General features: G+C 39.2%; 1 protein-coding gene across 1 annotated transcript in view; it reads left to right on the top strand.

The window, feature by feature from the left end:
- Nucleotides 1-218: 218 nt before the first annotated feature.
- MINDY3 (MINDY lysine 48 deubiquitinase 3) overlaps nt 219-12,784 on the top strand; it is an 85,596-nt gene continuing 73,030 nt past the window's right edge. Inside the window, exon 1 of the mRNA XM_074358491.1 lies at nt 219-356. Coding sequence (XP_074214592.1) covers nt 263-356 — 94 coding nt within the window. The 5' untranslated portion in view covers nt 219-262. The remainder of the gene's footprint in view (nt 357-12,784) is intronic.

Raw genomic sequence — 12,784 nt, 5'->3', positions numbered from 1 at the left:
CTCCGGCTGTGGGGGCGGCGGCGTAAGAGGAGCCGGAAGTAGCCGCAGTCCTTCCGGTAGGGGAAACTGCTTGCTGCCGCTCCGACCCGGCTTGACAGGCGCGGTCCCTGCAAGTAGGTCTCTTTCCTTTGGCCTTCCGCCCGTCCGCCCTCGCAGCTCGTCGGCCGCTGCCGTCCCGCCACGCCTGTCTCCGAGCCCGCCCTTCCCCCATGTGCCGGGGCAGGAGTCCTGAAAGCCGAGACCCGCTCGCCGGTACCCCATCATGTCCGAACTGACCAGAGAGCTGATGGAGCTGGTGTGGGGCACCAAAAGCAGCCCCGGTCTCTCCGACACCATCTTCTGCCGCTGGACGCAAGGTACCCTGGCAGGACTGCCCTTTCCTGCCGCCGCTTCCTTTGGCCCCGCGGGAAGGCGACCCGTGACGCCGCGGGCGCCGACCCCCTCGCGCGCCCGGCACTCGGCCCCAGTCCCCTAGCTCAGCGCTGAAACTGGACTTCCTAGAAACGCCCTGCCGGGCCTTGGGCTAGAGGTTGAGTGCCGAATGGCTGCAGCTGTCCGCTGGAGACCGGGAGCGCCTGTGCCGCTCCCTCCCTGGGCTGCCTCTCGGCCGGAGAGGCGAGGGGCGGCTGTCGGGCTGCAGGGTGTGACACCGCAGGTGTGCCCTGCGCCGCGGTGCCAGCTTCTCAAGAAGTGCTCTGGCCGCCAGAATCTTTATCCCCTAACAAGGCTTCGTGTTATGGGCGTTTGGTCTAATTTCGGAGCGAGCAAAGTCCACACGGAAGTGGCCGTGGCTAATTCCAGAAAGCGATTTTGTTGTTTGTGTTTTAATTAGCTGGTTAGGCGTGGTGCGTGGTTAGGCGTGGTGCTCGATGCATAAATCAGATGTTGCTGCTGCAAAGTGTTCTCTTGACCCGAAGTGTCCCCGGTTTTGAGGTGGTTTGCTATCTGTTACAGTTAAAGGGAATATGGATCATAGAACTTTCTGTGCCGATCTAATTACCCAGACAGGATTTTGAGTTATATAAGAAGTTTTATTAATAATGCGAATAATGGTGAAGTGAAAAATACCATTTATGGAATCCCAGCGCCTCCTAGGCTCTGCCCTGGGCACTTTATGCTACTAGTCAACTCAAACTCTTAAGTTTTAATATTAAAACACAATAGACACATTACTTAAGGTGACTTAAAGACTGTGGTGAGGTTAAGTGAAGTTAAGAGCATTGTCTCTGGAATCAGAAGGATGGGTAATATATGTATGTAAAACATCACAAGCCAATAAATAATAGCTATTTAATACTATTATTAAAACATTTATTTAGAAATACTTGTTCTGAAAGGATTTAGGAGAAATTTAGCATAGTAAATCTGAGTCCCTTGCTTCATAACAAAAATTCAGGGTTTAAGTAATCCCTTCCTCCTTCTCAGATACTTCTGTTTTAAGAGCTGGTAAAATCAGAATGGTAATATATTACAGTTAGGTTATTTAGTCCATTACCCTTGTTTTGAGGATGAGCGAAATGAGTTCTGAAGGCTAAACAACCAGCCCAAAGTTGCACAGATTGATAGAAGTGGAAGTGAATTCCAGCTCTCCCACCTCCTAATATAGCTCTGTTTTTGTTATTTTCCTTTGTGTTTCTACATGTCTATGACATGTAATTAGTTTGGTTCTTTTTACACATTTAATTATGTCGCTTAACTAATATTTTCTGGTATCTTGGACATCCCCATTTGCATGTTTTATTTTAAAACTTGCTTGCCAGTTTGTCTCACTTATCCTAGTAGTGAACAGCCAAAAGTACCCAAGACTGTGAGTGTTGAGATAAGTTTTACTTCCTGTTGATTAACTAATAATACAATACAGAATCAGGTGATATTCAGCTTCATTTATGTTAATACTGTGATGCAGATCCAAGAATTCAGAGAGGCAGTTCTAATAATGGTTAACAGCAGACTTTGGAATGGGCATACCTGGGTTCTAGGTTCATATTTTTTAACTTACTTTTAAGCCTCAGTTTCCATCTCTGTAAAGTGCAGATACTAGTAGTGCCAGTTTTATGGGGTTGTTGTGAGGATTAAAGGCAAGTAAATACATCTAGGCACTTAGCACAATATCTGACATATAGTAGACACTTAGAAAATGGTAGCTTAATTTAAAGTTTAATTTTAGACGAAGCCAGAGATCACTCTCTGGCTGTGCCCTGACAGTACAAGAAATTACTGTATCTTTGATGGCTAATCACTAAAGTAGAACTTCGTAATGACATTAGAATGCACTGCCACCTTTTATTTGTACAGAAGTTCCTTAACAAGATATGTTCAGTCAATACCATTTCAAAATAAAGGATTATTTATTGACTCATTTCTGTTTTGCTCTTCAGAGAGTGTAGTTGTATGGTGGCTATGCAATTCCTCAAGGTGTTACATTGATCACGATTTTAAGGCAACCAAATAGTATTCTTAAGTTCCCATCTCTGAATCAGAGGGATGTTGTTACCGGTTTTGCTATGTTAACTTTGTATTCATTTATTCGTTCTTAGAGGCAGAAAACACTGCTGAAGATTACCGTGGCAGTGACCTGGGATTGTGGGAACAGGCACAAGCTACTGCTTTTCTGCGCTTGCCTTATCGCAGTCCTAATGTGACATCAGCTTTTGCTTTATTTCATCATCTATAACTGTGCTTTGAATTGACATCTGTAATCTCATTGCTCTTTTGGAAGCAAGGTATAGGTGGATTGTGTTTGGGGTAAATATTTATAGAATTATGTCCAGGAATATGCTATTTATGAAACTTTATTGATTGGTCATGTTAAATTCCTTCGATATATTAAACCGCTGTAGGAGTTGTTTTTTTGTTTCCCCCGTGTTAACTGATTTGACCGTTTTAGATAATTCTCTTCTGCAAATACTTTTTCTTTGAAAAAGAAAGGAAAGTTTTGGTTTGGGCTGGTTTTTGTTGTTGTTGTTGTTTAGTTTAGTTTAGTTTTCTGGATCATTTTTATTTTAAAGGCAATAAGTCACATAATTTAAAGATTTGAAATTGTTTTGTTTTTTAACTTGGAGATTTACTCCCTACTCCGGCCTGCTTCCCTGCTGCTCAGTTGCCTATATATAATACTTTCTAAAGTGTGTATTTGAACCCCCTTATTTTTAAGCACCATTTATCCTTCCTTCCCTTCTTCCCACAGTGTTCCAGGCTTAGACTTGGTAAGATGCGAGGGAAGACACAGTATAAATTAAGTGTATATAATAGAAGGTAAAGAAATAAGGAGTTATAGGGTGAAGAAACACGGACACGCCTCGTTTTAAGATGAGATTTGAGCAAACACTTGAAGTAACCAAGTCAGTCATGCAGATACGTGAAGAGTGTTCCAGGCAGAGAAGATGGCCATTATGAAAGACTTAATACAGAATCTGCCTGGCTTTTTGTTCAAGGAGCATGAAGGAGGTTAGTTTGGCTGGAGAGGGAATGAGGGAAGGGGGACAGTAATAAAGATGATATAAGAAATAATGTGACCCCAATCATATAAAATTTTATAGGCCATTGTAAGGACTTTGGCTTTTTATTCTGAATAAGATGAGAGGTCACTGGAAGGTTTGGAGCAAAGGAGAGGCACAACATGACAAGTTTGTAAAGGGCCGATCTGACTGCAGTGTTTGAGGGTAAACTGTAGTGAACTAAGTGAGAGATAGCAAGACCAGATGAGAGAGAACTGCAGTCATTCCAGGGGTAAAAAGTAAGTGGCTTAGACCAGGATAGTAGTAGTTGAGATGGTGGGAAGTGGCCACATTGACTTCATCCCAGCAGAACCAAAATAAGAGCCATCTAGATTTAACTGAAGTGAGTATTAATCTTCAGATAAGTGAAAACATTTTGACTTATTGAGAATTTGTTTTCTTTTCAGTATTGATTGTCTAGCCAGTGTTTGGCAAACATTTCCTGCAAAGGGCCAGTGCCTTCATTGTCTCCTCTTGATACGAATCTCTGCCATTGCAGCAAAAGCAGCCCTGGATAATATGGGTGTGGCTGTGTTCCAAAACTGCATTTATAAAACAGGCCAACTCCTGATCTAAATTATTAACTTTTTTTTTAAATCTAATTTTTAAAAATTTTCTTTTCCTTTTTTAAGGAGGGGGGACGTAATTAGGTTTATCTATTTATTTTTAGAGGAGGTACTGGGGATTGAATCCAGGACCTCATGCATGCTAAGCATGCGCTCTACCACTTGAGCTATACCCTCCCCACTAAACTATAAACTCTTAAGAAATCATTTTATCCTTTTTTCTTTCCCCTTCCTTCAAGCTTTAAGTTACTTCATTGTTTCACCAAAGATTAGCCAGAAGAGGAACCCAATTTTGCTGTTTATAGAAGCGGTTCATTGTGCTTTGGATGGGGAGGGAGCTGTAATTGTCTGAAATTAGAGTTTGGGGCTTTTAGTATAGGGCAATTTTTGTTATGTAATATATAAAAAAAAATGAGATTCCAAATAGCTTTGGAAAAGTGAGGGATAAGTTAAATTATAGAAAAGTATAAAATGTATTAAGGAGTTAAAACATTTGGGTAAAGGTCCAAAAGTATGATTTTTATTATAATGTGATTTATTTTTAACATTTTGCCAAAGGAGTAAAATGATATGCCAGTATCATTGATTTGTCTTCCAAAGTGAAGATAAGTTAATACTGTGGATCGTAGCACCTCAAAGATTTTTGTTGTTGTTGAGAGGCTTTTATTTCAAATACAGATTTTCCTTTCTCCAACCTACCTAAATCATAATTCACCTAAAACCGAATTTTTTTTAAACTCACAATTTGTAAGCTTATGTGACAAATTTAATTTCTTGGTACTTTCAGTATGTAATGAATTTTTTCAGTTCAGAGTATCTATCATAATACCTCACATCTGTATCATGCCTCACAGTTTTTGAAAATCTTACTTAATCCTTGCAACCCCAAGAGATAGCAAAGGATGAGTGTATTTATCCCCCCTTTTATAGATGAGGAAACTAAGGCTCAGTCCAGAGTCTACTCCACTAATATTATTTAACTTATAATGATGAGGTCTTTCTACGGCCTTTTGTTTATGGGCAGCTTGAACAGTAGGGGCAGTCATTGTCAGACTGATTCGAATCATGTAAGTCAGTCACCTGAAAATAAAAAGACAGGAAAATTGCAAAGAGGTTCATAGTTCAGTTATGAGCTTTAAAACTGAGAAAGACGTCTATGTCTTTAGTGCTGTGGAATGTGATACAAAATTGTATATTTAGGATCAGATGCTTTAGATAGCTAATTTCAGATATAATCAGAAAAAAACCACAGCCATTTTCTGGTAATTCCTCTTAAAACTAGGAAATAATAAAAAAAAATGAGAACACATGGCAAGAAAAGTAACTCTGTGTCCTAAAAAATTTGAACTCAAGTGAAACCATATTATAGAAGATGTCTACTTAGCTTCGTCTTGTTTTAGGATGGAATAGTTAATTTCCATTTATCTGACTTTACTTCATTTTAAGCTCTAATGGTCTTTGTTCGCTATCAGTTAACACACTCAAACATGCATAGTGTAATGAAACAGAATTTGGCATAAAGCTGATGTGTTTAGAATTCTCTCCATGGGGTTTTTATCTCTAAAGTACAAAAGCAGCTCACCATAATGCATTTCAAACTATAAGCCCCACCCGTGGGTCTGGAAAATTGAATTACATTAGTTATTTTAAGGAAGGCAAGAATCCATTATTGATACATATTTATCACACACCCTGAAAGTTTAGCAAAGCCTTATTTCTCCTCTGCACTTAGACCCAATACCAGCGACCGTTTTCTTCTTCCCAACAGGGAAAGAGGTAGAGTAGAGAGGACCCTTGGCTTCACCTCTTATTTCTAGGTTGGACCTCAGGTTTGGTTGTCTTGGTGTGATAACAAGTGCCCTGGGTTCTCATTTGTCCTTATTAAGTTCACTCCATCCACCATATCTGTTTCTTATCCTACGTTTAGCCTCTCTATTCTGTTTCTCCCAAGCTGTTGTGTATTGCTGGAGAAAATTGTGGTGGGCATCAGTACAAATGTAGTTGTTAAACCTTAGCTGAGCCCTCAGTGTTTCACTTAGTTCTTTATCCTGTCTGCTTTTCTGATGTTTTTCAGCATTAACATTCTCTCAGTTCTCTCCCCTCCTCATTCCTCTCACTCTCAATCAGTAATGCCTGTTCACTTCCTGCAGTATTTTTAACTTGGAAGCCTGCTAAGATTTCTTTCTCAGGTTTTTTAAACTCAGGGCCCCATTACTCTCTTAAAAATTACTAAGGACTTCAATATGAAAAATTTCTAAAAAATAATGAGACCTGTGGTATTTTACATGTTTCTAAGTCCCTTTAATGCTAGCTTGTTAGAAGACAGCTGGATTGTCACACTTGCTTCTCCACTCAGTCTGTTGTAATACGTTGTTTTGATTGAAGTATATGCAGAAAATCCAGCTTCACAAAGCTACACAAGTGATAGGGTAATAACCTTTGCAGATAATTGTTGATATTCTTTGATACTTTACCAGAACTCAACAAGGGTTAGGTAATCACTTAGAGGTTAGTTGCAATATGGAATCTGAAGGCACATCAATTTAATGTACACTGTTAAACTGAAATCCGTTGGTTTGTCTTGCATTTTGAATGGATCTTTTACCCATACATTCATTCCTGACAGCGTGCATCAGTCAATCAGAAGTTTTTGGTCCACTGGCTTAAGTAGATCTTCCAAATGTTAACACGTTTCATTATACAGTATCAAAAGTCACATTTATTACTATCTCCTGACCTTGTCAGAAGAATCTCTTAAGTATTGAGAAGCTGTCAAGCTCACAGTGTTGGACACAGGTTTTCCAAAACTTTAGTTATTGCTTGGAAGCTTGAAATTTTATCACTGGCAAAAATACTGTCAGGTATTTTCCTTTAAGTTTGAGGCTCACTTCCTTCACTTCTTAAAGAAAGTCTGGGTAATCGTAGTTTGTTAGTTGCTCTTCAAAGTAAAAACCATGCTCCTCAGAAAAGCAGTTAGTTCAGTTCACAATTCAAAAACTTGCACATGCGCTTTTCTTTGAGACAGCTGTCAATCATCATGCAAGGTCTGTAGCCAGCGTGCTTTATGAGTATTTACCATTTTGTCACACAGACTGTTTTTTAAAAGCACATTGTGTGTGTCATGATTTAGTAAAATTAGCATCAGTAAGGGCTTTCTTAAGTTAATTGGCTTTTTCTTTGTGTTTGAGAGTGTATAGTGGTATTTCCTAGTAATGACTGCTGGTACAGCTTAATGTCACTGCGTTGATCTATGCTAAGGCACAAGTAACATAACCCACTGTTCATTTTTATCATCACTGTGAATGTCAACACAGTGAAAAGGGCAAATAGTCTCTTAGCATTATAATGGGAATGGTTTTAACCTCTAGCAAGTCCCCTGAGGGTTTCTAGAATGTCCGGGGGTTTGTAGGCCACACTTCGAGAATCTGTCTTTATCCAGTCCACCACTGCCGCACCACACTGTCTCAGCTCTTTCAGGACTTGGAGTCCTGAAACGTTTCTTTCTCATTTAATCACTCTTTTCCTTTTTTTTTAAACTCATGCCCTTAGGTCTGTAAAATAGTAATTCTTTTTCCAACTTCAAGCTATCATCCTCTTTCCCTTCGCTTGTTTTACAAATAGTTTGCATTATTTTTTTCTTTCTCCTTGTATTCTGAATCACACCTCAACCCATTAAAATTTGGCTGCTCTCCCCAGCATTCCAAATTTCTGTGTTTAATATTCCCAGTGACATGCTTAGCCCAGTATTTTCATTTATGTTTTTATTCCACTCGGCAACATTTGTAACAGGTGATGGCTGATTTTTCCTTTCTAGGGCCTCAGTGTGGTTTTTTTTTGTTTGTTTGTTTGTTTTGTTTTGTTTTTGTTCTCTTATCTTTCAAGTCTTTGTCAGACTCCTTTGCTGATTCAGCTTCTGCTCACTTTTTAACATTACCAGCTTCATTATCTTTGTTCTGCATGTTCTCATTCACTTTAACTGCCATGTTTAGGATGATTCAGATTGGCTGTCTCTAATCCTAACCCCTGCCCTGAGCTCCAGATGTATGTTTCCGCTCTTGTAAATGTTGCCAAATTGTTGCTTCACATTTTAGAGATGAACTTAGAAAACACACAGTGCCCTGCATTATCTTCCCTTCAAAAACCTGAACAGGTGTTCACTGAGCACTAACTATGTAACGTACTAGAAAAACAGTGAGCAGTAGAACAGGCAAGGTAGCTGTAAGGCAAGAAAAACAATAGACAAGTAAACTATAATATAATTACGGATTTTAACGGGTACAGGTTGATGGGGGATGGTGGGAAAGATATACTTAAATTTGTCAGGGAACATCTTTCTGAGGAGTTAATACCTAAACTAGGTGGTAAGAATGAGAAGGGTTCAGCTACATGAAGAGAGAAGGGAAAAGAGCATTTCATGCTGAGTGAACAGCAGGTATCAAGGCCCCAGGTAAAGACCTTGAGATGTTCTAAGGTCCTAAAATCATCATAGGTGTTGAAGGTAAAAATGGACTGAGGGAAGGTGGGATTGATAAATCATACAGTGTCTTTTAGGGCATGAAAAGGGGGTGGAGTTTTATTGTAACTGCAGTGAGAAGCCACTGAAATGTTTTAAGCAGGCTGTGACAAAAACTGATTTCCATTTCTAAAATATTTCTCTGATAACTCTACGGTGAATTGATGAGGGTGGAGGTGAAATGTGGGTGGAATGGGGGGATCTGGTTGGAAATTCTTAATAATTTTCTAAGTCAAAGACGATGGTTGGTTGAGCCGGAATGTGGACTAGCATTGGGACAGAGATGGACAGATACAAGATAACGTTTTGGGGCTTTGAACCAAGAGGACCTTACCTTAAGGTGAAGACTAGTATAAGTCGGAATTTTTCAAAGAAAGAATTAGCATGTGTTTCAAGGGAAGGGGACAATGACATGTTCATAACCTAAGAAACCAGAGAGGAAGTGGATATCTGAGAAAGTGAAAGAAGTTCTGCATGCCTGAAGTCTAAAGATGGAGTGTGGCAAAGGATGAGGTAGGAGATACAGGCAGAAGCTGGACCATACAGGACCTTGTTAAGATTTAAATTCTCTCTATACCTGGAGTTCTAATCTGGGCTCTATTGGGGAATTACCTGATTATAACCCATAAAAGAAGCCTTGGGAGCCGATGAGTTACTCAGGGAGAACATGTAGAATGAAAAAGCAAAGATTCTAAAGCCAAGACATGAGGAACCTTAAGCATTTAGGAGTTGATCAACAACACTGAAAATAAAACAGAAAAGGGAAAGTTGGATCAAGATGGACGACTAAAGCTAAGGGCCAAAAGTTTTTCAGAAGTCAGTGGTCTTTCTTTCAGATGATTCTCTAGGGGATTAAATAAGAAAAGACTTGAGAAATAGCCTGTCTGGTCATTGATGAATTTGATGATAATAAATTTGGAGCAGTCACAGGTTGAAAACCAGGTTATTGTGGGTTGAGTAAATTGGGAGGTAAGGAAATTGAGACAGTGCATATAGACAACCAGGTCGGCTTTGAGAGAGTGGTGTTTGGAGGTTTGGGTGGAATTTTTTTTTTTAATGATCAAATGACTTTTTAAATTAAGACTTTACTTTTTAGAACAATTTTAGGTTCACAGCAAAATTGTGGGCAAGGTACAGATACTTCCTTTATACTTTCTGCTCCCACAGCATGCACAGCGTCCCCCATTGTCAATACCTCCCACCAGAATGGTACATTTGTTACAACTTACGAACCTACACTGACCCATGATTATCACCCAAAGTCTATAGTTTTCCTTCTTGATAAGGTATATCCTATGAATCTTAACATATAATGGAGTATTATATCCATCATTATAATATGATAGAGTATTTTCACTGCCCTAAAAATCCTCTGTGCTCTGTTTATTCATTCCTTCCCCTCCCCCTGCCCCCAGCAGACACTGATCTTTTTACTGTCTGCATAGTATTGCCTTTTCCAGAATGTCATATAGTTGGAATCATACAGAATATAGCCTTTTCAGATTGGTTTCTTTCTTTTTTTTTTTTAACTTTTTTTTATTGAGTTGTAGTCATTTACAATGTTGTGTCAAATTCCAATATAGAGCACAATTTTTCAGTTATACATGAACATATATATGTTCATTGTCACATTTTTTTTCACTGTGAGCTACCACAAGATCTTGTATATATTTCCCTGTGCTATACAGTATAATCTTGTTTATCTATTCTGCATATGCCTGTCAGTACATACAAATTTTGAACTCCCAGTCTGTCCCTTCCCAACTCTCTCCCCCTTAGCAACCACAAGTTTGTATTATATGTCTGTGAGTCTGTTTCTGTTTTGTATTTATGTTTTGTTTTGTTTGTTTTTTAGATTCCACATATGAGCGATCTCATATGGTATTTTTCTTTCTCTTTCTGGCTTACTTCACTTAGAATGACATTCTCCAGGAGCATCCATGTTGCTGCAAATGGCATTATGTTGTTGGTTTTTATGGCTGAATAGTATTCCATTGTATAAATATACCACGTCTTCTTGATCCAGTCATCTGTTGATGGACATTTAGGCTGTTTCCATGTCTTGGCTATTGTAAATAGTGCTGCTATGAACACTGGGGTGCAGGTGTCATTTTGAAGTAGGGTTCCTTCTGGATATATGCCTAGGAGTGGGATTCCTGGGTCACATGGTAAGTGTATTCCTAGTCTTTTGAGGAATCTCCATACTGTTTTCCATAGTGGCTGCACCAAACTGCATTCCCACCAGCAGTGTAGGAGGGTTCCCTTTTCTCCACAGCCTCTCCAGCATTTGTTATTTGTGGACTTTTGAACAATCACCATTCTGACTGGTGTGAGGTGATACCTCATTGTAGTTTTGATTTGCATTTCTCTGATAATTAGTGCTATTGAGCATTTTTTCATGTGCATTTGTATTTCTTCCTTGGAGAATTGCTTGTTTAGGTCTTCTGCCTATTTTTGTATTGGGTTGTTTGTTTGTTTCTTATTAAGTCGTATGAGCTGCTTATATATCCTGGAGATCAAGCCTTTGTCAGTTTCATCGTTTGCAAAAATTTTCTCCCATTCTGTAGGTTGTCATTTTGTTTTACTTATGGTTTCCTTTGCTGTGCAGAAGCTTGCAAGTTTAATTAGGTCCCATTTGTTTATTCTTGCTCTTATTTCTATTGCTTGGGTAGACTGCCCTAGGAGAACATTTTTGAGATGTATGTGAGAGAATGTTTTGCCTGTATTTCTTCTAGGAGGTTTCTTGTATCTTGTCTTATGTTTAAGTCTCTGATCCATTTGAGTTTATTTTTGTGTATGATGTAAGGGGGTGTTCTAGCTTCATTGATTTACATGCTGCTGTCCAGCAGATTGGTTTCTTTTCCTTCACAATATGCAGTTAAGGTTCCTCCATGTCTTTTCACGGTTTGGAGGGTAATTTTTAGATGCTGAATAATACTCCACTTTCTACATGTACTGTGTACTTACCCATTCACCTACTAAAGGATGTCTTGGCTGCTTCCAGGTTTTGGCAATTATGAATAAAGGTGCAGTAAACAATGTGTGCAGGTTTTCATGTGTGGATGTAGGTTTTCAACCCCTTTGGGTAAATACCAGGACCTCTTGGTAGAACCTGAAGAAGAATTTTTGCTTGTTTGTTTTTAAATATGTGAGATACACGTTTAAATACCGTTTGAGAGATTGGAAGGTAAAGAGAGAGGTGGGGGATGGAATGGGATCCTCCATACTATTCCTTATCTCCCCTGCTATCACCTAGTGTCTCAAGCTGGAAACCTCAGAGTCAGCTCTAATTTCTTTTGTACCAAAACTTTGACCCACTTGCACATACTCATCAAATCTTATTTTTTATTTCAGAAATACGGGTATGGTGTTTGAGTATAGTGTCTCCTCTCACAATAATGTTGCTTTTATTAGTTTTGCACCATCTCAATGGGTCTCTTGAAATGCCTTCTCCCCATTCTTGTTCTTTAAAAAAAAAAAACAGGAAAAAAATTGATTACTACTTTAATTACTTTAATTAGTACTTAAATTAGTAGTAATATTACCACTTTAATTAGTGCTTGTGATGGTGTGGCCCTTCCAGAGTCAACATCCTGTCAACTTTCCCTCCTCCTGTTTGCCATCCCACCCATCCCTCCCCCATACTGCCCTTCAGGTGCATTAAATTTCCCTCTGATCATAAACTTGTCCTGCTCTTACCGAACCTTTTTCCTCTAATAAAGGTGGTTTTCTTTACCTGAAAGTCTTTCTCCTACCCTTGCCTCTCTGGTAAACTTCTATTCTTGAATAGAAGCCTCAAAGTAACCTGTTATGACTTGACTGAGGCAAAGTCATTCCTTTCTGTATCCACAATACTTTCTTCATACTTCTGTTGTAACACTCATTTATTCCTTTATTTTAGTAATTATTTGTTCGTATGTCTGTCTTCACCTGGACTCTTGGCTTCTCCCAACTAGGGACTTTGTCATTCATGACATTTGTATATCCTAGATGCTTGATATAGTACTTTATGTTCATTAAATGTTTGTTGGATGAATGAATTATAACTGTTAGTGAAATTTGACATATTCCTCGCATGTCGAGATTGGAAGTGATCATTTTAAAGCTAAGTACACTGAGGCCTAGGGAGGTGGAATGATTGCCTGAAGGCTTACAGGTACTGACTCCCCTCTCCTGACCTCTGGCTCCAAGCCCCCTGCAGTATGCCA

This window comes from Camelus bactrianus, chromosome 35 (genome assembly GCF_048773025.1).
Source record: "Camelus bactrianus isolate YW-2024 breed Bactrian camel chromosome 35, ASM4877302v1, whole genome shotgun sequence".
NCBI classification, from domain to species: Eukaryota; Metazoa; Chordata; class Mammalia; order Artiodactyla; family Camelidae; genus Camelus; species Camelus bactrianus.
This window is presented reverse-complemented; position numbering and strand designations above follow the sequence as displayed.